Source organism: Haematobia irritans, chromosome 3 (genome assembly GCF_050003625.1).
Source record: "Haematobia irritans isolate KBUSLIRL chromosome 3, ASM5000362v1, whole genome shotgun sequence".
Lineage (NCBI taxonomy): Eukaryota > Metazoa > Arthropoda > Insecta > Diptera > Muscidae > Haematobia > Haematobia irritans.
Genome location: NC_134399.1, coordinates 206,646,075 through 206,670,531, shown reverse-complemented (window position 1 = coordinate 206,670,531; position 24,457 = coordinate 206,646,075). Strand labels below are relative to the sequence as shown.

General features: G+C 33.8%; 1 protein-coding gene across 1 annotated transcript; it reads left to right on the top strand.

Moving 5' to 3' along the window:
- Positions 1-254: 254 nt before the first annotated feature.
- On the top strand, positions 255-24,174 carry LOC142229304 (fatty acyl-CoA reductase wat-like). Its single transcript, XM_075299853.1, has 8 exons — positions 255-428; positions 5,830-5,957; positions 6,284-6,684; positions 6,979-7,088; positions 17,606-17,985; positions 18,050-18,240; positions 18,307-18,453; positions 23,972-24,174. The coding sequence occupies exons 1-8, from the start codon at positions 377-379 to the stop codon at positions 24,108-24,110; spliced, it is 1,548 nt and encodes a 515-aa protein (XP_075155968.1). The 5' UTR covers positions 255-376; the 3' UTR covers positions 24,111-24,174.
- The last annotated feature ends 283 nt before the right edge of the window (positions 24,175-24,457 follow it).

The following is a 24,457-nucleotide window of genomic DNA, read 5'->3' as shown; positions in this document are numbered from 1 at the left end:
TGAAAAGAAATGAATATTCATGATTTAGGCACTTGTGTTTTTTTTTTAACAATTACGGAAATCGTCAACATTTTTAAAATTATATTTGTTTTTACAAAGTGAAAACAAAAAGTTTTATATATGTTAATGCAAATAAAATATTTGAGAATACCATTGACCTTGATCTATGTAATTATTTCGAAAGTATACTTATACCGAGGTGGAGTTAGTCGTGTAACTATAAGTTTTGTTTGGCAATGTGTTACTTTTTGTTGGATAAAATGTTTAAATATTATCAGTTGCTCAAAAACCTTTGAATGAAATACTTCTAGTTTTGGTGGTACATTAATTCGGAATTTAAAGTTAAAAAAAAAAACGAATATTGAAAATTGTGACCATGATTCCGGAATATTTTGAGAATCGTGAAATATTCATAACTGGTGGATCAGGTATTAATAGTCAAATGTAAAATATCGAGCATTGAGTTCCGCCTCAACGAACCTGAATAATAGAAAATTTCTAGTAACGCTCACAACTGTATAAAATATAATTTCTACACATCACGCTCAAAATCCATATTTTTTGAGATATGAAATTTCTTTTTCTAGGGCAAATGATAGTTGAAATCTAATTAAAGTGGATTTTGGAGGTTAATGTGATAAGATAAAGAATAAATAAAGAAACAACAACACTTCACAGCATAATAAAATTTCTTTGAAACCAGACCCTATGTACAGGGTGGCTGATATGTAATGAAACAAAGTAAATCGATATATTTCTTTTAATTTTATTGTTTAAAAGCTACAAAATGTTGCAAATAATATCAAGTTTTAGAATCTCTTTAGATTTGTACGAATTGGCTACAATGGGCATTCCAACATGACTCAACACCAACGCACTCACCAAAAAACAATTATGAACGGCATGCAGGTTTCAAAACGATCCGTTTACGAATGTGAATCAGCACACATGTGTCAAACGAAATTTTCTATAGGACATTTTGTCAACATTTTATTTCTCTAGAAAATTTGTCAACATATTATAATCATTTTATTTCTAATTACACACATTTTTATTACTATAGTAAATTTTGTCAACATTTTATTTCTTTAGAAAATGTTGACAAAATTTTGGTTCTATAGAAAATTTTGTAGGAAATTTAATTCTAGAGAAAATGTTATCCTTACCGAAAATGTTGTCAATATTTTTATACCCTTCACCACTACTGTAGTACAGGGTATAATAAGTTTGTGCATTTGTATGTAACGCCAAGAAATAGTGGTCATAGATCCATCTTTTAGTATACCGATCGGCTTAGAATTAAATTCTGAGTCGATTTAACGATGTCCGTCTGTCTGTCTGTATATGTAATTTTGTGCACAAAGTACAGCTCGCAATTTAAGTCCGATCGTCCTCAAATTTGGCATAGGGCGGTTTCTTGGGACAGATACAATCGCTATTGGTTTTGGAAAAAATCGGTTCAGATTTAGATATAGCTGCCGTATATATTTATCCCCGATTTGGTCATAGTTAGCGTGTTATAGCTCACATATATATCTTTCGCCCGATTTGGTTTCAAAAGCGAGGGTTTTGCCCTGACTTACTTCAAATTTTGCACATGCGGTACTTTTAACGATGCTATTGTATGTGACAAATATGGTCAAAACCGATTCAGATTTAGATATAGCTCCCATATATATCTTTCGTCCGATTTGAACTTATATGGCCTCAAAATCCAGGGTTTTGCCGTGATTTGCTTCAAATTTCGCACAAGGAGTACGTTTAGTAGTATCGGTAATTGTGCCAAATTTGGTTGAAATCGGTTCAGATTTAGATATGGCTCCCATATATATCTTCCGTCCGATTTGCATTCATATGACCAGGGGGGCCAAAGTTATAGTCCCATTTACGTGAAATTTCGCATAGATAGCAGAATTATTATTCTAACTATACATGTCAAATTTAGTCAAAATCGGTTCAGATTATATATAGCTCCCATATATAGGTAAACCAGAGTTGGGGATATATGGTAGACTGTTACACATTTCAGACCCATTTTAGCCGATTTAAATTTTAGCCGATTTAAATTTTAATTCTAGAGATTTTGTAGAAGTAAAACAAGTAAGGAAAGTCTAAAGTCAGGCGGGACCGACTATATTATACCCTGCACCACTTTGCAGATCTAAATTTTCGATATCATATCAAATCCGTCAAATGTGTTGGGGGCTATATATAAAGGTTTGTCCCAAATACATCACTCGATCTGGACAGAATTTGATAGACTTCTACAAAATCTATATACTCAAAATTTAAATCGGCTAATGCACTAGGGTGGAACACAAAGTTAGTAAACAAATATGGGAAACGTTTAAATCTGAAGCAATTTTAAGGAAACTTCGAAAAAGTTTATTTATGATTTATCGCTCGATATATATGTATTAGAAGTTTAGGAAAATTAGAGTCATTTTTACAACTTTTCGACTAAGCAGTGGCGATTTTACAAGGAAAATTTTGGTATTTTGACCATTTTTGTCGAAATCAGACATAAACATATATATGGGAGCTATATCTAAATCTGAACCGATTTCAACCAAATTTGGCACGCATAGCAACAATGCTACTTCTACTCCCTGTGCAAAATTTCAAATAAATTGGAGTTAAAAATTGGCCACTGTGGTCATATGAGTGTAAATCGGGCGAAAGCTATATATGGTAGATATTTCTAAATCTGAACTGATTTCAACCAAATTTGGCACGCATAGCTACAATGCTTATTCTACTCTCTGTGCAAAATTTCAACTAAATCGGAGTAAAAAATTGGCCTCTGTGGTCATATGAGTGTAAATCGGGCGAAAGCTATATATGGGAGCTATATCTAAATCTGAACCGATTTCAACCAAATTTGGCACGCATAGCAACAATGCTACTTCTACTCCCTGTGCAAAATTTCAAATAAATCGGAGTTAAAAATTGGCCACTGTGGTCATATGAGTGTAAATCGGGCGAAAGCTATATATGGTAGATATTTCTAAATCTGAACCGATTTCAACCAAATTTGGCACGCATAGCTACAATGCTTATTCTACTCCCTGTGCAAAATTTCAATTAAATCGGAGTAAAAGATTGGCCACTGTGGTCATATGAGTGTAAATCGGGCGAACGATATATATGGGAGCTATCTCTAAATCTGAACCGATTTCAACGAAATTTGGCACGCATAGCTACAATGCTAATTCTACTCCCTGTGCAAAATTTCAATTAAATCGGAGTAAAAGATTGGCCACTGTGGTCATATGAGTGTAACTCGGGCGAACGATATATATGGGAGCTATATCTAAATCTGAACCGATTTCAATAAAATTTGGCACACTTGACTACACTACTCATTGTACTCCTAGTGCAAAATTTCAACCAAATTCGGCCAAAAATCTGGCCATATAAGTCCATATCGGGCGAAAGATATATGGGAGCTATATCTAAATCTGAACCGATTTCAATCAAATTTTGCACACTTGACTATACGACAAGGTGTTATGTTTGTACAAGATTTCAAGCAAATCGGTATAAAACTCTGGCTGCTGGGTCCATATTAGTGCATATCGGGCGAAAGATATATATGGGAGCTATATCTAAATCTGAACCGATTTCTTCCAAAATCAATAGGTTTCTATTGTGACCCAAATTAGGAACATGTGCCAAATTTGAAGGCGATTGGACTTAAATTGCGACCTAGACTTTGATCACAAAAATGTGTTCACAGACAGACGGACGGACGGACGGACAGACGGACATGGTTATATCGACTCAGGGACCCACCCTGAGCATTATTGCCAAAGACATCATGTGCCTATCTCGTCTCCTTCTGGGTGTTGCAAACATATGCACAGTGTGGCGCAGGGTTTAAAAATTGTTTCCTTTATATAGCTTCCAACAAATGTGAAGTAGTTGAGATGGTAATACAAATTTTGGCCTACATAGTGGTGAAGGGTATAATATAGTCGGCCCCGCCCGACCTTAGACTTTACTTACTTGTTTTTGTTTGAGTTTTAGAGGAATCATTAACATCTCTTGTAAGTGTGCAAGAACATGATGAAATAACGCCTTGATTTGAAATCTAAAATCTGTAGATTTTCATCCCAATTATTTATATGATTACGAGAAGTAAAATCTGGAAATTTTGCATTCAGTTTCAATAAGTGAAATAGGTTTATATAGAGGCCTTACCAAACGATAAAACTAAATCATATACACTTTGTTATGGGTCTAAAATTCCAGTATATTTTCAATTTGTGGCAAATCGGATAAAAACTATAATTTCTAGAAACCCTAGGATTTAATACGGGTGTTGGGTGTAATGGGGGTTATACCAAAACATGGAAGGATACACACAGTATTCAGCACATCTAATTGTAGTTCTAGAATCTAGACCCCAAATCGGAGGGCCGGTTTATAAGGGGCCTATATCAAAAAATGTACCGATACTCAATATATTCGGCACACCTCTTTGTGGTCCTAGAATACCTCTAGATTTTCAATTTCAGGCAAATTGGATAAAAACTACGGATTCTAGAATCCCAAGAAGTAAAATCGGGAGATCGGTCTATATGGGGGCTATATCAAAACAAGGACCGATAGTCTCAATTTTCGGCTTGTCTCTTTATTTTCCTAGAATAAACTACGGATTTTGGAAGCCCAAGAAATAAAATCGGGAGATCGGTCTATATGGGGGCTATATCAAAACATGGACCGATAGGCACCATTTTCGACCCACCAATTTGTGGTGTTCAAATGCCTCAAGATTTGCAATTTCAGGCAAATCTGATAGAAAAAACACTTTCTAGACGCCCAAGAAGCAAATTCGGGAAATCGGTCCATATGGGGGCTTTACCAAAACATGGACCGATAGGCAGCATTTGCGGTACACTTTTTGATGGTCCTAAAATACCTCTAGATTTCCAATTTCAGGCAAATTGGATAAAAAACTACGGTTTCTATAAGCCCAAGACCCCAAATCGGGAGGTCGGTTTATATGGGGACTATATCAAAACTTGGACAGATATAGCCCATCTTCGAACTAGATGTGTGCACGTGACACGAAAATTTTCGTGATTCGTGCGTGAGTCGTGATGACAACACTCATGACAACACGGTGAGTGTGCGTGAGCGTGATTAACAAACCAAAATGTCGTGCGTGAGCGTGAGTCACGAAAATAATATCTTCGTGGGTGTGCGTGAGTAACGAATTACACTCACGAAAATATTCCTGCTCACCAACATAAAACGCTTCAGAGTTAAATTCAATTACAATTTTAGTGACACCTGGGATGTTAAGAGTTTAATAACACTCTCGATTTTAATAATGCTCATGTTTTCAGACCCTTCGGTAAGGTAAATTAATCATAAAATTATTCGTGAGTCACTATATTTTTCGTGAGTCACGGTATTTTTCGTGAGTCACGACGTTTTCGTGCGTGAGTCCTACCAAAAATATCCTGCGTGAGTGTGCGTGAGCATGAGTAAACTATTACTCACGTGAACACCTCTACTTCGAACTTGACCTGCCTGCAAACAAAAGACGAAAACTGTGCCAAATTTCAGGACGATAGCGCCATTATTGAAGGCTGTAGCGTGATTACAACAGACAGACAGACAGACGGACATGCTTATATCGTCTTAGAATTTCTCCCTGATCAAGAATATATATACTTTATATAGTCGGAAATCGATATTTCGATGTGCTACAAACGGAATGACAAACTTATTATACCCCCGTCACCATTCTATGTTGGTGGGTATAAAAACGGTCTTTATATAATTAAATTTTTTGTTGTTTTTTTTTTTTCATTTCAGGAATTGTTGGAAAAGCTCTCATTGATAAGCTTCTACGATCATGTAATGTTCGAAAGATCTATATACTTTTGCGTCCCAAAAAGAGTTTAACCATTACTCAGAGATTACAAAAAGTTAAAGACGAGAAAGTAAGTTTCCAAAATCCAAATAAAGGTTATACTACATTAAGAGATTTGCTCTCTCAATAAATTAGAGCATGGATCTCGCCAAATATCACAAAGTAGATGACATTGAAATTTGGCTGCTCTCTCCAATAGAAAACAACTGAAAGAGGCACAAGAATAAAAGTTAAATTAAAAAAGCAAATATTATGAAGTTTTTTCCGACGCAAATTAAAAATAAAAAATAAAAAATATATTTTAGACATAATGTCCCAAAATAAACAATGACAGAGCAGCATATTCTTTGCCAATTATTTCTAAGACTACTTAAAAAAATCCCTAAATTATTGCAGATTTTTCGTCGCTTGCTGAGGGAAAAACCAAATGAGTTTGACGACAAGGTGATACCCATTCCTGGTGATGTTGAACTACCTTTGTTGGGTATTTCTCGGGATTCTGCTAAGCTTATGGAAAATGTTTCGATTGTAATTCATAGTGCAGCAACTGTTCGTTTCGATGAAAGACTAAGAGATGCCATCAGACTCAACGTGGGTGGTACTGTGGAAATAATGAAATTTTGCGAGACTTTGAAAAATCTTAAGGTTTTTATGCACGTCTCGACATTCTACAGTAACCCATATTTAGATTATGTGGAGCCAAAAATGTACGATTCCCCAATGGATTGGAAATTTTGTTTGGGCCTCTGTGAACGTAGTGATATTTCAGATGAAATGCTCGATATTCTAACAAAAAAGTAAGATTTTTATATACTAAATGAGATTGGTACTATGTTGGGATTTTCCATTAGAAAGCTAGATAAAAAGTGCAACACAACATCAAATCATATTAGATCTTGGGTGTATTTGGGCAAAAATTGCATAAAGTTTTGCCTTTCTAAATTTATTGATAAAAACGTTTTTTTTTTTTTTTAATTTTTTTATCAAGTCGATTGACTCAACAAGTTTATTTTTCTACTTCGAAAATGAACATAGTACCCACCTTTACAAATATGTGAAAAATAAATTTTTATTTTTAAAATTTTTCTTAGATTAATCGTTGGATTTCCAAATACTTATTGTTTTACCAAAAATTTAGCAGAATCTGCAGTTAATGATTACCGTAATAAGCTGCCAGTGGCTATATTTCGCCCATCTATTGGTAAGAGTTCGAAATAATATATTCGACTAACCGATAAAAATCGATTTCAGTCAAACAATTTGAAATTGAATTTAAAAAGGGAATGTGATGTAACATATGTAGGTAGATTTGTTGTGCTGAAAATACTCCAAAAATTCGAAACTAATGATACCAAAATTCGCAAAGTCGGAAGTCGACTTTTTCAAAAGTCATAAGTCGACTTTTTAAAAAGTCGAAAGATTCTCCGTCCAGGAAAAAAAGTAAAATTTAAAGAGGAAAACAAGTAAGGAAAGTCTAAAGTCAGGCGGGACCGACTATATTATACCTTGCACCACTTTGCAGATCTAAATTTTCGATATCATATCAAATCCGCCAAATGTGTTGGGGGCTATATATAAAGGTTTGTCCCAAATACATACATTTAAATATCACTCGATCTGGACAGAATTTGATAGACTTCTACAAAATCTATATACTCAAAATTTAAGTTGGCTAGGGTGGAACACAAAGTTAGTAAACAAATATGGGAAACATTTGAATCTGAAGCAATTTTAAGGAAACTTCGCAAAAGTTTATTTATGATTTATCGCTCGATATATATGCATTAGAAGCTTAGGAAAATTAGAGTCATTTTTACAACTTTTCGACTAAGCAGTGGCGATTTTACATGGAAAATGCTGGTATTTTGACCATTTTTGTCGAAATCAGAAAAACATATATATGGGAGCTATATCTAATTCTGAACCGATCTCAACCAAGTTTAGCACGCATAGCTACAATGCTAATTCTACTCCCTGTGCAAAATTTCAACTAAATCGGAGCAAAAAATTGGCCTCTGTGGTCATATGAGTGTAAATCGGGCGAAAGCTATATATGGGAGATATTTCTAAATCTGAACCGATTTCAACCAAATTTGGCACGCATAGCTACAATGCTAATTCTACTCCCTGTGCAAAATTTAAACTAAATCGAAGTAAAAGATTGGCCACTGTGGTCATATGAGTGTAAATCGGGCGAACGACATATATGGGAGCTATATCTAAATCTGAACCGATTTCAATAAAATTTGGCACACTTGACTACACTACTAATTGTACTACTAGTGCAAAATCTCAACCAAATTCGGCCAAAAATCTGGCTTCTGGGGCCATATAAGTCCATATCGGGCGAATGATATATGGGAGCTATATCTAAATCTGAACCGATTTCAATCAAATTTTGCACACTTGACTATACGACAAGGTGTTATGTTTGTACAAGATTTCAAGCAAATCGGTATAAAACTCTGGCTGCTGGGTCCATATTAGTGCATATCGGGCGAAAGATATATATGGGAGCTATATCTAAATCTGAACCGATTTCTTCCAAAATCAATAGGGTTCTATTCTGACCCAAATTAGGAACATGTGCCAAATTTGAAGGCGATTGGACTTAAATTGCGACCTAGACTTTGATCACAAAAATGTGTTCATAGACAGACGGACAGACGGACGGACGGACAGACGGACATGGTTATATCGACTCAGGGACCCACCCTGAGCATTATTGCCAAAGACATCATGTGTCTATCTCGTCTCCTTCTGGGTGTTACAAACATATGCACTAACTTATAATACCCTGTTCCACAGTGTGGCGCAGGGTATAAAAAGAAGTATATACGGCCGTAAGTTCGGCCAGGCCGAATCTTATGACCCTCCACCATGGATTGCGTAGAGACTTCTACGAAAGGCTGTCATCCACAATCGAATTACTTGGGTTGTGGTATCTTAAAACTTCTTAACATCGTTTTCTAAATTGTGAGTTAGTCCATACGTGGTATATATTAGACAAAAAAGTTATGTATAGATAAGTCTACAAATAATTACGAATCGATATGGACTTTTGCACGGTACGTAGTGAGCCAGAGTTGAAATATAGGGGTCGCTTATATATTGGCTATATATAATTATGAACTTGATATGAACCAATTTTGTGTGATTGGGGATCGATTTATCTGAGGGCTATATATAACTATAGACCGATATGGACCTAGTTAGGTATGGTTGTTAACGGCCATATGCTAGCACAATGTACTTACAGGTTAGCTGATAAGTCCCCGGTCTAACAAAGAAAAACACATTTTTTGTCAAAATTCGTTTTTATTATTCAACATAGTTCCCTTCAAGAGCTATACAATGATTATAACGACCTTCCAATTTTTTGATACCATTTTGGTAGTACTCCTTCGGTTTTGCCTCAAAGGATGGCCTCTTCATTGCAGCCATCCTTTTTAGGTCTGAGAACAAGAAAAAGTCGCTGGGGGCCAGATCTGGAGAATACGGTGAGTGGGGAAGCAATTCGAAGCCCAATTCATGAATTTTTGCCATCGTTCTCAATGACTTGTGGCACGGTGCGTTGTTTTGGTGGAACAACACTTTTTTCTTCTTCATATGGGACCGTTTTGCCGCGATTTCGACCTTCAAACGCTCCAATAACGCCATATAATAGTCACTGTTGATGGTCTTTCCCTTCTCAAGATAATCGATAAAAATTATTCCATGCGCATCTCAAAAAACAGAGGCCATTACTTTGCCAGCGGACTTTTGAGTCTTTCCACGCTTCGGAGACGGTTCACCGGTCGCTGTCCACTCAGCCGACTGTTGATTGGACTCAGGAGTGTAGTGATGGAGCCATGTTTCATCCATTGTCACATATCGACGGAAAAACTCGGGTGTATTACGAGTTAACAGCTGCAAACACCGCTCAGAATCATTAACAGGTTGTTGTTTTTGGTCAAATGTGAGCTCATTTTGCACAGAGCTTCCGCATATAAAAATATTGATGAATGATATGACCAACACGTTCCTTTGATATCTTTAAGGCCTCTGCTATCTCGATCAACTTCATTTTACGGTCATTCAAAATCATTTTGTGGATTTTTTTGATGTTTTCGTCGGTAACCACCTCTTTTGGGCGTCCACTGTGTTCACCGTCCTCCGTGCTCATTTCACCACGCTTGAATTTTGCATATAATCAATTATTGTTGATTTCCCTGGGGCAGAGTCCGGAAACTCACTATCAAGCCAAGTTTTTGCTTCCGAAAACAGTATTTTATCAAAACACGAAATTCCTTTTTTTCCATTTTTTTTCACAATAACATAAGTTGCTTCACAAAAGACGCTCTATCTCACAAACTAATTGACTTACAGACGTCAAATTTTGACACGAATCATTTTAAGGTTGGTACTATATACTATATATAATACTAGCGACGCCATCTATGTGTCAGACCGGCGACTTATCTGCCAACCTGTTAAATTTAAACTGACTCGGATGAAATTTACTGCTCCAATAGTAGGAGCCAAATTTGGGGGGTCGTTTATATGAGGGCTACACGTAAAAGTGGACCGATATGACCCATTTGCGATACCATCCAATCTACATCAATAACAACTACTTGTGCCAAGTTTCAATTCGATGGCTTGTTTCGTTCGGAAGTTAGCGTGATTTCAACAGACGCACGGACGGACATGCTCAGATCGACTGAGAATTTCACCACGACTCAGAATGTATGTACTTTATGGGGTCATTCAGCAATATTTCGATGTATACCCCCGTCCTATGGTGGAGGGTATAAACATTTATAATATCGAATGATTTCTTCTACATTGTTTGTATTACAGAAAAAGATGCTAAGTACTAGAAAACCTAGTGGAAGTGAGAAAGATGTGAGGGAAAATGCAATTAGCCAGAAAAGATTTTTTTTTTGGAGTTAGTCTTTATGAAATTATTTTTACATCCTGGAAAAAATAAACGTTTATCACATAAAGAATATACTTTTCTTCCAAATAAACTTCCTTACAGCGAAAAGCAAACGAACTAAAAGAAACGAACTTTGTTTGTCTAAACTTTCGTTTGGGAGGAAATAATTTTTTTTTTTTGCTTGTATAGATTGCTGTGTATAGGGGCTCAAGACCACAAATCCGGGGATCAGTTTATACGGGAGCTACATCAAAGCCTGGACCAAGTATACACCATTTTCGACACATCTCTTTGTAGACCTAAAATACCCCCAGATTTCATATTTCAAGCATATCGGATAAAAATTGCGGTGTTGAGAATCCCAAGAATTTAAATCTGAAGATCGGTCTATACACGGCTTATACCAAACCTTAACCCAATACACATCATATTCGCCACAACTCTTTTTGATCCTAAAATACATTTACATATTGATTGGATAATTATTAATGTCCTTAGACGCTCATGAATTCAAATCGGAAGATCGGTCTATATGGAGGCTTTACCAAAACGTGGACCGATACACGCTATACTCGACACATCTCTTTGTGGACTTAAGATATGTCTAGATTTTCAAGTTCAGTCAAATCGGATAAAAATTGTTTTTCTAGGCGCGCAAGAATTCAAATCGAGAGATCGATCTATATGGGGACTTTACGAAAACCTTGACCGATATACACCATAAGCGATAATTACGTCTTCAAAAAAGTTTTAAGTTGACTTTTCCAAATTTTTAAAAAGTCGAAAAATCGATATTGGAAAGCATCGATTAATCGACTTTTTATAGTGAAAAAATCGATTCATTGAATTTTAACGCAAAACTAAAATCGATGTTTTTATATTGAAATTTCTCCAACAATTCGATGGAAAAGACTCTTTAATAATCAAAAATGCGAAAGCCGTATTTGCAAAAGAAAGAAATAAATTCATCAAATCTATTGAAATTTCGTTCACGGTGCTTTTAATAAATATGCCCAAATTAATAATCACAAATTCGAAAGCCGAATTTGCCAAAGAAGGAAATAAATTCATCAAATCTATTGAAATTTCGTTCATGATGCTTTTAATAAATATGCTCAAAATGATCCATATTGGTGCATAACTAATCCCCACACGCAGAGAAGGAATATGATCACTTCAACCATGTTTCGAGAGCAAAATGTTATTTTTGGATGGTGACCACGTAACATGTTTATCGCAAAAATGTTGTGTTCTCGCCAAACATAAAATGGTTTGCGAAAACAGATACATAATTTTCGAGAAAATAACATGGTTGCGACAAAAATGTTACATGGTCACCATCCAAAAATAACATTTTGCTCTTGGAATATGTTTGAGGTGATCATATTCCTTCTCTGGGTGCATATAAACCGGCCCCCAGAGAGTAATCATGGAAAAACTTTACTATATATAAAACTATATATAGCCTCCTATAAACTGACCACGTGATTTCGATGCTGAATCCTCTTGGAGGAGCAAAGCTCTTCTAAAACAGTTGGTACGTGATGTTTTATAATAACCATTCAAAAATTGGTCAATATCGGTTCAAATTTATATATGGACCCCATATAAACTGAAACACAAAAAAAAAATTTAATCCGTTTGGATTACTTTGAATTTGCTGCCTTTTGCACGAATTATGGCCTTCAAATGGACGACAAAGCCATCACACTCTGCACGAAAGTGGCTCTGTAGTACTTCTGCCCATTTAGGTTATATTTTGACCCCACGGTTGATGAATACTAACGCTGTGAGACCATCGGCCGTTACGTCGGCCGACACCATTACCATCGGCGTTCTTTGAGATCAGATGGCCAATCGAAGGTGTAAATTTTGCAACTGAATTCTTTGGCATGTACCAAATTCGGTAACTGGCCAATTTCGTGCTAGCGAAGCAACTTCTTTTCTCTTTTAAGAGCTCACCGATGCACAAGAAATAGCTAGAGTCATTAGCGTAGCTAGACAATTTTCCTAGGGGGGGCTATAGCCCCCCTAGCTACAAATTTATAGACCGAACTTATAGGATCAATTAATGTTTTATTTCATAAAATTGAATAAAAATTAGACATCAAAATAACTCGACAATTAATTTATAATAAAGCAACTAAAAGTAGTTCCACACTTTTCCCAGCAAAAAAATTGTGAGTTGTTTTAAAGGCACAACTTTAAAAGTACTTCCAAAAATGTCCTCAATTATTTTAACTACACAGGAAGTTTTTTACTTCATTTTTTTCATATTTTAATGTTTAATTTTTTGTTTTCTTTTTTTTCAAATAGTTTAAAAAAAGAGTAAGAATAAATAAATTGGTACAAATTAATTAAATTTTGCCACAAAACTGCTAAATCCATTATAGAAAAATCGATAATTTTGGAAATTATTCGAGGAAAAACGTTTCAAGCAAGCGTCAGAATGCATTAAAAATCATAAAAACAATATAAAAATTATTTATTTGAGAAAATATCACAAAATTTTTTAATTCACATTCAAAACACTGAATTCGGATCTCACCTTAAGAAGTGATGCAAATTCATTGCAACGGCTGTTGAAACGGTGGACATTTGTCCTATGACAAGCTCATATTACATTCATTGCTTCTCCGCCAATTTTGCACCACTTCTAGACCCAAAAAGAACATTTTCACTACTTTTTTGGCAAAGCTTTTTCGCAGCAATATTAAGATATTAATTTATGAAAGAATAGTTTTAATATCAATTACTATTTTTTTTAATTAAATTGACTAAACTAAATCAATCATAAGTTCAACCACAGCTTCATTTCATAAATATCTGACTTCAAACATCGCCATCGGCAACTGCTACCACAACCCAAGTAATTCGATTGTTCATGAAAGTCTTTAGCGGAACTTTGTGCGATTGTATATACTTGTCTAATTTTTATAAAAATTAAAAAACTATTGACATTTATTGAAAAATGGAAAATCATAAATAGAGTTTCAAATTCTGGGGGGGGCTAAAATTTTTCTGGGGGGGTCTAAGCCCCCTCCCCAGAGGCCTTCCTACGCTTATGGCTAGAGTGCAGCCAGAGAAGGAATATGATCACCCCCTAAAGTAAAATTTTATTTTTGGATTGGCAACATGGAACATTTTTGCCGCAACAATTTTGTTTTCTCGGCAAATATAAAATGGTTGTCGAAATCCGATACATAATAGCCGAGAAAATAATATGGTGGCGACAAACATGTTACATGTTCACTGTTGAAAAATAAAATTTTGCTCGTGGCGGAGGTTACATATAGCAATTAGAGGATTTGAGGTGGTGTCGAAAATGTACACCCAAAAAAAATAATTCTTTCCCCCCAAATGAAATTTTAAACAAACAAATATCGTTTCGCATTTGCCTTTCGCTGTAAGGAAGTTTTTTCGAAGCCTGCATGTTCCCTCACATCTTTCTCACCTCCACGATGTTTTTAGTTCTTAGGAGCCACCGTGGTGCAATGGTTAGCATGTCTACCTTGCATACACAGGTCGTGGGTTCAATTCCTGGTCGAAAACCAAACACCAAAACTTTTTCAGCGGTGGATTATCCCACCTCAGTAATGCTGGTGACATTTCTAAGTGTTTCAATGCTCCTCTAAGTGGTTTCACTGCAATGTGGAATGCCGTTCGTACTCGGCTATAAACAGGAAGTCCCTTGTCATTGAGCTTAACATAGAATCGGGCAGCACTCAGTGATAAGAGAGAAGTATCACAATGGACTGAATAGTCTAAATGAGCCTGAAGTATCGAGCTGCCACTACACCTATCCTAACTTAGTTCTTAGCACCTTTTCCAGTAATACAAACAATGCTGAAGAAATTATCGCATAATTTTATACATTTTTAAATGTTACCTTTTGCCTGGGTGGGGAATCGAACTACGTACCATACAATTTGTAAGCCTACACTCTAACCACTGGGTTATGTAGCTGTTATTGTCATCAACAGACAGACTATCAACGCCCAAGCCGCCCTCGTTGCAGTCGGGTCTACGGCCCGGGGCGGACACAGGGTTTTCAACCCTGTCCAAGGACTGCAAACCCCCATTTGGAGTATGTTTATTTCCCGAAAAACTCGAAAATACCAACTCCAAAGGGCTACAACAACAACAACGCCATAGCAACGCAAACAATTATACAGTAGTTTTCGACTATAGTCCACACCAATAGTTGCACAACTTTTTTGAACTATAAGTGAAATTCGACAGTTAAGCAAATTCATTCATATGCCGCTTTGGTATATAACTGTTTTCATACATTTCCAGGAATAGGACGATAAACAGAAAATAAGAAAAAGGCAATTTATTTTGTGTACTCAGTTTGAGGTAAAACAAGTATATACGACCGTAAGTTCGGCCAGGCCGAATCTTATGTACCCTCCACCATGGATTGAGTAGAAACTCCTAGAAAGACTGTCATCCACAATCGAATTACTTGAGTTATGGTATCTTAAAATTTCTTAACATCGTTTTCTAAATTGTGAGTTAGTACATACGTGTAGAGAGCCAGAATTGAAATATGGGGGTCGCTTATATGGGGGCTATATACAATTATGAACTTGATATGGACCAATTTTGTGTGATTGGGGATCGATTTATCTGAGGGCTATATATAACTATAGACCGATATGGACCTAGTTAGGCATGGTTGTTAACGGCCATATACTAGCACAATGTACCAAATTTCAACTCGGATGAAATTTGCTTCTCCAAGAGGCTCCAAAACCAAATCTCGGGATCGGTTTATATGGGGGCTTTATATGATTATGGACTGATATGGACCATTTTTGACATGGTTGTTAAATATCATATACTACCACAACGTACCAAATTTCAACCAGATCGGATGAATTTTGCTTCTCTAAAAGGCACAGGAGGTCAAATCCGGGGATCGGTTTATATGGGGGCTATATATAATTATGGACTGATATGAACCAATTCCTGCATGGTTGGTGGATACCATATACTAACACCACGTACCAAATTTCAACCGTATCGGATGAATTTTGGGCTTCCAAGGGGCTCCGGAGGTCAAATGTGGGGATCGGTTTATATGGGAGCTATATATAATTATTGACCGATTTAGACCAAGTTTTGCATGGGTGTTTAAGGCCATATATTAACACCACGTACCAAATATCAACTAAATCAGATGAATTTTGGTCTTCCAAGAGGCTCCGGAGTTCAAATCTGCTGATCAGTTTATATGAGGGCTATATATAATTATGTATCGATGTGGACCAATTTTTGCATGGTTGTCAGAGACCATATACTAACACCATGTACCAAATTTCAGCGGGATAGGATGAAATTTCCTTCTCTTAGAGGCTCCGCAAGCGAAATCGGGGGATCGGCTTATATGGGGGCTATATATAATTACGGATCGATGTGGACCAGTTTTTGCATGGCCATTAGAGACCATATAATAACACCATATACCAAATTTCAGCCGGATCGGATGAAATTTGTTTCTCTTTGAGGTTCCGCAAGCCAAATCGGGGGATCGGTTTATATGGGGGCTATATATAATTATGGACCGATATGAACCAATTTTTCCATAGTTGTTAGAGACCATATACTAACACCATGTACCAAATTTCAGCGGGATCGGATGAAATTTCCTTCTCTTAGAGGCTCCGCAAGCCAAATCGGGGGATCGGTTTATATGGGAGCTATATGTCATTATGGAGCTATGTGGACCAATTTTTGCATGGTTGTTAGAGACCATATACTAACACCATGTACCAAATTTCAGCCGGATCGGATGAAATTTGCTTCTCTTAGAGCAATCGCAAGCCAAATTTGGGGGTCCGTTTATATGGGGGCTATACGTAAAAGTGGACCGATATGGCCCATTTTTAATATCGTCTGACCTACTTCAATAACAACTACTTGTGCCAAGTTTCAAGTCGATAGCTTGTTTCGTTCGGAAGTTAGCGTGATTTCAACAGACGGACGGACATGCTCAGATCGACTCAGAATTTCACCACGACCCAGAATATATATACTTTATGGGGTCTTAGAGCAATATTTCGATGTGTTACAAACGGAATGACAAAGTTAATATACCCCCATCCTATGGTGGAGGGTATAAAAATGGAATTTCCCTATTTTCTTAATATGTACCAATACTGCCAATCTGGCACATTTTTCATGATGTTGCCAACATTTTATATTGTTGTGGGCTATATCTTAAATATTTTATATCGATTTCTTTTGATGAGCACAATCGGAATATATGCAAAATCGGGCTATATGTGAAATGGATTATTCAACAAACTATATGTGTGAAATTTATGTCATAATGACAGTAGAAGAATAATGTTTGGACTATATGTGAAAATCTCCTGTATGTGCGATGGCTTATAAGCGAAAACTACTGTATTAATATAGCATAGTTTTGGGCGCCCACGAGTCAATGTAAAAAAACTTTATTTTACAGAAATACACATTTAGATGGTCACCGTGGAGCAATGGTTAGCATGCCCGCCTTGCATATAAAGGTTAGTGGGTTAAATCTCTGCTTCGACTGGCACCAAATACTTTTCAGTATACGTGTTTTTTTGGTGCAGATCTACATAGTGGTGCAGGGTATAATCGGCCCCTCCCTACTTTAAACTCTCCTTAGTTGTTTTTATTGAAGAACTTATTACATGAGCTCAGCATTTAAAAGCTTTTTCAACCAATCTGAGTAGTTTTCCTTAAAAATATTACAGCCTACCTTTAAACACAAAGAATAATAATGAACTTCTCAAAATTCTCAGTTGTCCATGCCATTGAAGATCCAGAACCTGGTTTCCCACCTGCCATGGTTGGGGCCATGGGTGTGTTTGTTGTTGCGAGTATAGGAGTATTGAAAGCAATTCCAATGGCAAAGACGCAATTGCTAGATCTTTCACCGCAAGATTTCACAATCAAATCTTTACTCTACTATATCGTGAGGACGGGGCACCTTTATGAGCAGCAGCAGTACGAAACAGATGATATACCCATCTATCAGTTATCCCTTTATGGTCATAATCCTATTGAATTTCCTGAATATATTAACATGGCTGATGATTTCTGGAAGACCATAGCAGCAGAGAAGAGTTTTTTGATTCCTGGCATTACAGTTACCGAAAATATGTTTCTTTACAATACGGTGGTAAGCATTTTGTTTTTTCGGTGAATTATAGGTGGAGTATAAACGAAATCTTCCTATATTTTAGGTTTTTTTCAAGCAATTATTGCCTGCCTTTTTAGTGGATGTAATACTCAAAGTGTGTGGTCGTAAACCGGCTATGATGAAAATCCAAAGGAAAATTTATTCTACAGTGAGCGTCATGCAACCCTTTCTTAGTCACACCTACAAAAGCAGTGGCATAAGTCATTACCATGATATGATCAAACAACTTTTTGGGTAGGTTTTGATAGTAATAAATTAAAAGATTTTTTGTTAAATTTGTTTTCCTTTTCTTTCTTGTAGAACTGAATTCAATTTGGATGCCCTCATAACATTGAAGTCACATTATATGCATATTGGATTTACACGCGATATGATATACAAATGTCGTGAAATTTTGTTAAATGAAGATCCCTCAACTATACCCCGATCACGACTAATAATGAAAGTGTAAGTTTGTCCAAGCCCTCAAGAAATCAAATCGGTCTATATGCACAGTTGGTAGAATTCTACCATAAATTGCGTATTATTGACTGGTTGGTAGATTGGTAGAATTCTTGATGTTTTCACAGAAAAAAATTTTACGAAAATATTTCCAAAGTCTTAAATGAGATTTAAAAAATATTCAATTACAAATTAACTTGATTTACCAAATTTTTATATCAATTAATTTAATAATAGTAACAATTAAATTGGATCAATAATAGTAACAATTAAATTGGATCAATTAATTTTTTAATGGATTGAAGAATTTCTTAATGATTGAAGAAATTTCAATTAAAAAATTAATTGGATCAATTAATTTCGTGACTGAATAAAAAAAATAAAATAGTGTGTACGTAGATTTTGCAAAATGTTGGTTTCCAATTAAGAGATACAACATTTTCTATAGAAAAAAAATTTTGTTTTTTGTTTTTTGATCTCAGCTTAAAGCCATGCATTGACTAAACTACAAGTGTAGCTTAACCAACAGAGGAAAAGTATGCTTGTCAAATTTATTTGGGCAAAGCCCTATAGACTGCAAGATGGTTGGATGTACAGCTGTTTCGGAATTACCACATTCCTCATCAGCATCCTCTACTTGCAGCAAAACTATCAACCAATTATCAGAATAAATTCGGGTAATTCACTCAACCCAACGTGAAGTACACTTGAACCTCCCGAAAAAGGGTTTGATAGTCGGCTACTGCCTAAACAAATTTGCCAGCATATCTCTTTTCCTTTGCCAAACTCAAATCATCGATTTGTATGTATTTGGCTGGGTTTGTTTTTGAGCGTGCTTCCTCTATCTTCATTCGTTTTGTTTGTTATTGTTGGCTTCTCTTCAATCGTTATTGTTGTTTTTTTGTTTTTTGATCTCAGCTTAAAGCCATGCATTGACTAAACTACAAGTGTAGCTTAACCAACAGAGGAAAAGTATGCTTGTCAAATTTATTTGGGCAAAGCCCTATAGACTGCAAGATGGTTGGATGTACAGCTGTTTCGGAATTACCACATTCCTCATCAGCATCCTCTACTTGCAGCAAAACTATCTACTTGCAGCAAAACTATTTTTACAAAATTTCCTATTGAAATAAAATTTTGACAAAAAAAGTTCTATAGAAAGAAAATTTTGGCAAAACTTTCTATGGAAATAAAATTTTGACAAAATCTTCTATAGACATAAAATTTAACAAAAATTTCTATAACAATAAAATTTTGAAAATTTTTTCTATAGAATAATATTTTGACAAATTTTTCTACAGAAATAAAATTTTGACAAAATTGTCTATAGAAATAAAATTTTGCCCAAATTTGTTATATAAATAAAATTTAATAGAAAATAATTAATCAAGCTTGAGATCGTTTTTGGTGTGTATTGTGTTCTTTATTTTTCAATATTTCGCAATTACATTGAATTGCTTCATCAGGAGTCGATCTACAATAAAAGTGGTTTGATAATTTTTAATCATGACATGTAAAATTCTTCCTCAAAATTGTTTTTCAATTTGCAAATAATTTTAGTGGTTTATGCTAATCACAACTATTGGTTTTAGTGGATTGGACTCCTGATGAAGCAATTCAATGTAATTGCGAAATATTGAAAAATAAAGAAGCCAATACACACCAAAAACGATCTAAAGCTTGATTAATTATTTTCTATTGGATAAAAGAAAGATCGAATAAAATCAAAATTTCTAAATAAAATTTGGAAAATTTTTTCTATCGAAATAAAATTTTATTGTTGTTCTAGGTTAGGTTAGGTGGCAGCCCGATGTATCAGGCTCACTTAGACTATTCAGTCCATTGTGATACCACATTGGTGAACTACTCTCTTATCACTGAGTGCTGCCCGATTCCATGTTAAGCTCAATGACAAGGGACCTCCTTTTTATAGCCGAGTCCGAACGGCGTTCCACATTGCAGTGAAACCACTTAGAGAAGTTTTGAGACCCTTACAAATGTCACCAGCATTACTGAGGTGGGATAATAATAATTGTTGTTCTAGATCTCAGCTTAAAACCATGCATTGGATAAACTACAAGTGTAGCTTAACCAACATAGGAGAAGAATGTTGGTCAAATTTATTTGGGCAAAGCCCTATAGACTGCAAGATGGTTGGATGGACGCACGTTTCGAAATTACCACATTCCTCATCAGCATCCCCTACTTGCAACAAAACTATCAACCAATTATCAGAATAAATTCAGGCAGTTTATTAAACCCAACAAACACCACATCTGAACCCTCCGAAAAAAGGTTTTACATTGATAGCCGGCTTATGCCGAAATAAATTCGAAACGTGCGTCCATCGAACCATCTTGCAGTCTATAGGGCTTTGCCCAAATAAATTTGACAAACATTCTTTTCCTCTGTTGGTTAAGCTACACTTGTAGTTTAGTCAATGCATGGTTTTAAGCTGCAATAAAAAACAACAACAATGCTTAAAGAACAAAACCAACAATAACAAAACAAAACGAATGGAAATAAAATTTTTGCAAAATTTGCTACAGAAATAAAATTTTGACAAAATTTTTTATAGAAATAAAATTTGGACAAAATTTTCTATAGAAATAAAATTTTGACAAAATTTTTTATAGAAATAAAATTTGACACAAATTTCTATACAAATAAAATTTTGACAAAATTTGCTATAAAATAATATTTTGACATATTTTTTTGTAGAAATAAAATTTTGACAAAATTGTCTATAGAAACAAAATTTTGACAAAATTTTCTATGGAAATAAAATTTTGATAAAATGTTCTATAGAAATAAAATTTTGGCAATATTTTCTATAAAAATTAAATTTTGACAAACTTTTCTATAGAAATAAAATTTTGACAAAAGTATCTGTAGAAAAAAAAATATTGTGCAAATTATCTATAGAAATAAAATTTTGACAAAATTTCCTACAGAAATAAAATTTTTACAAAATTTTCTATGGAAATAAAATTTTGAGCAAAATTTTCTATAGTAATAAAATTTTCACAAAATTTTCTATAGAAATAAAATTTTGACAAAATTTTCTATAGAAATAAAATTTTGACAAAATTTTCTATAGAAATAAAATTTAACAAAAATTTCTATAGAAATAAAATTTTGACAAAATTTTCTATAAAATAACATTTTGGCATTTTTTTAACATTTTTACAAAATTTTCTGTAGAAATAACATTTTGAACAAAATTTTCTATAGTAATAAAATTTTGACAAAATTTTGTATACAAATAAAATTTTGACAAAATTTTCCACAGAAATAAAATTTTGCCCAAATTTTTTATATAATACATTTAGACAAATTTTTCTTTAGAAATGAAATTTAGACAACATTTTCCAGAGAAATAAAATTTTGACAAAAATTTCTATAGAAATATATAAAACTTTGACAAAATTTTCTATAGAAATAAAAGTTTTGCAAAATTTGCTACAGTAATAAATTTTTAACAAAATTTTTATAGAAATAAAATTTTGACAAAATTTTTATAGAACTAAAATGTTGACAAAATTTTCTATAGAAATAAAGTTTGACAAAATTTTCTATAGAAATAAAGTTTTGATAAAATTATGTATAGAAATAACATTTTGACAAAATTTTCTATAAAAAAATGTATGTCAAAATTTTTATATAAATAAAATTAGGCAATATTTTTCTATAGAAATAACATTTTGACAAAATTTTCTATAGAAATAAAATTTTGACAAAATTTTCTATAGAAATAAAATTTTGGCAAAATTTTCTATAGAAATAAAATTTTGACAAAATTTTCTATAGAAATAAAATTTTGACAAAATTTTCTATAGAAATAAAATTTTGACAAAATTTTCTATAGAAATAAAATTTTGACAAAATTTTCTATAGAAATAAAATATTGACAAAATGTTCTATAGAAATTAAATATTGACAAAATTTTCCATAAAAATAAAATTTTGACAAAATTATCCATAGAAATAAAATTTTGACAAAATTTGCTATAGAAGTAACATTTTCACAAAATCTTCTATTGACATAAAAATTGACAAAAATTTCTATAGAAATAAAATTTTGACAAAATTTTCTATAGAATAATATTTTGACATATTTTTCATTTGAAATAAATTTTTGACAAAATTGTTTTTAGAAATAAAATTTTGACAAATTTTCTATAGAAATAAAATTTTGACAAAATTTTCTATAGAATAAAATATTGACAAAATTTTATACAGAAATAAAATTTTGACAACATTTTTTATAGAAATAAAATTTTGACAAAATTGTCAAATACTTGCACATTTCAGGAACATTGGGTATAAATTCCGGCTACCATGCCCTCAAAACCCCAAATCAGGAAATCGGTCTGTATGGGTCAATCTTTTGATGACCGATATAGTCCGTTTTCCAACTTGATCTACTTGTGTCCAAGAATGGGTGCAAAATTTCAGCACGATTGCTTCTCTATTGAATACTGCGAAGGCGATTTACAACAGACAGACAGATAGCCACGGGCAGATTAGAATTTAGAATTTCTTCTGATCAAGAAAATATAAAAATTATTGGCTTTGCGTTTTTATTAAAAAAAAACAAAAATAAGAATAATTGATGCAATCAATCAAAATCAAAATAAAAACACAAAATCAATTAAATGATTGCAAATACCTACGTCTTGAATTTAAAAATTTATTGATACAATCATTTAACACAAAGTTAATTAAGAAAATGAGTGAAGATTTTCAAAGTTTTTACTAAACAATTAATAATTCCAAATAACTAATTAATTTAAAAATTTAATTGATGTTAATTGATCAATTAATTTTTTAACTGATTTAATTAGAAAGTTAATTGGGAACTGAATTGAAGTTTAACTAAACAATTAATTGAATTATTTGAAAAAAAAACTGATACAGTTTTCCAATCGTCATCAATTAAATTTTTTATTGAATCAATTAATTTTGAAATCAAGTCAATTTTTAGTCAAATATTTTTTTATGCCAAATATATTTTTTATGCATATGAAGACATTTCAATTAAAAAATTAATTGGATAAATTAATTTCGTGATTAAATCATAACTTTTTTTGTTTTCGTACTCAGAAAGTTGTGACATGCGAGCGCTATTTGTGTTGTTTACAGCAACATAAAAGATTTGCCTTGCATATCGGGGGTCGTGGGTTCAAACCCAGTTTCGACCAAATACCAAATATTTTTTTTAGCGGTGGATTGTCCACCGTCAGTGAGTGTTTTAAAGCTTCTCTATGTGTATTTAGCGCAATGTGCTAAATATATTATCGGGCAGCGCTCAGTGAAGTGAGAGAAGTTCATCACTGTGGTATCACAATTGACTGAATATTCACAATCGGAATCATATATAATTAAATTTTTTCAAAGAATAATTTATAACATAGTATATTTTTGTCCGGTAATAGAACTTCTTTATATTAAATTTCTTCGTTTTATTCCAATAATACTAATTATATACATATATATTTCTTTTTAATTTTTTCTACATTTAGAAAAATATTTTTATATCGAGCCTTTCAAATATATCTTGCATACAAGGTTTACTGGCATTGGATTCATCCCATAGCTTCCGAATGGAATCTGGAATATGATTGGCATTACAACAATATCAATTTAAGTATGAGTTATTGAAATTTTGTTTTTCAATATTAAATAAATAAAAATTATGTGCTTGCTACAAAAAAAAAAAAAAAAACGTTGCTCCATAGTTTCTTCCCTTCCTCTTCATTATCCATCTTCCTCCGCCATGATCAATCCCATCTCATTTGCGTTTTCAATAGGGTTTCTACGTATATATCTTTCACCATCGACAAATATCGTCTGTCATTAAGCCAATTCTTACCATGTGCTTCCCAAATGTGTTGTGTCCTGTTATGATGCCTATTAACGGTCTCCTCCCTATGCGTCGCCATTAGAAATCCAGAGATTCTACTAACCTAGAGTTTGGTTTGCTCGCAACTGGTAGAAGAAGTTCATCG

What these genes read in the sequence shown, in the direction of transcription:
- LOC142229304 (XM_075299853.1), top strand. Translation starts at nt 377, where the DNA reads ATGATTCCGGAATATTTTGAGAATCGTGAAATATTCATAACTGGTGGA. An exon ending in CTCGATATTCTAACAAAAAA is followed by an intron (nt 6,685 to 6,978) that starts GTAAGATTTTTA and finishes AATTTTTCTTAG; the next exon opens with ATTAATCGTTGGATTTCCAA. An exon ending in TGTTTCTTTACAATACGGTG is followed by an intron (nt 17,986 to 18,049) that starts GTAAGCATTTTG and finishes CCTATATTTTAG; the next exon opens with GTTTTTTTCAAGCAATTATT.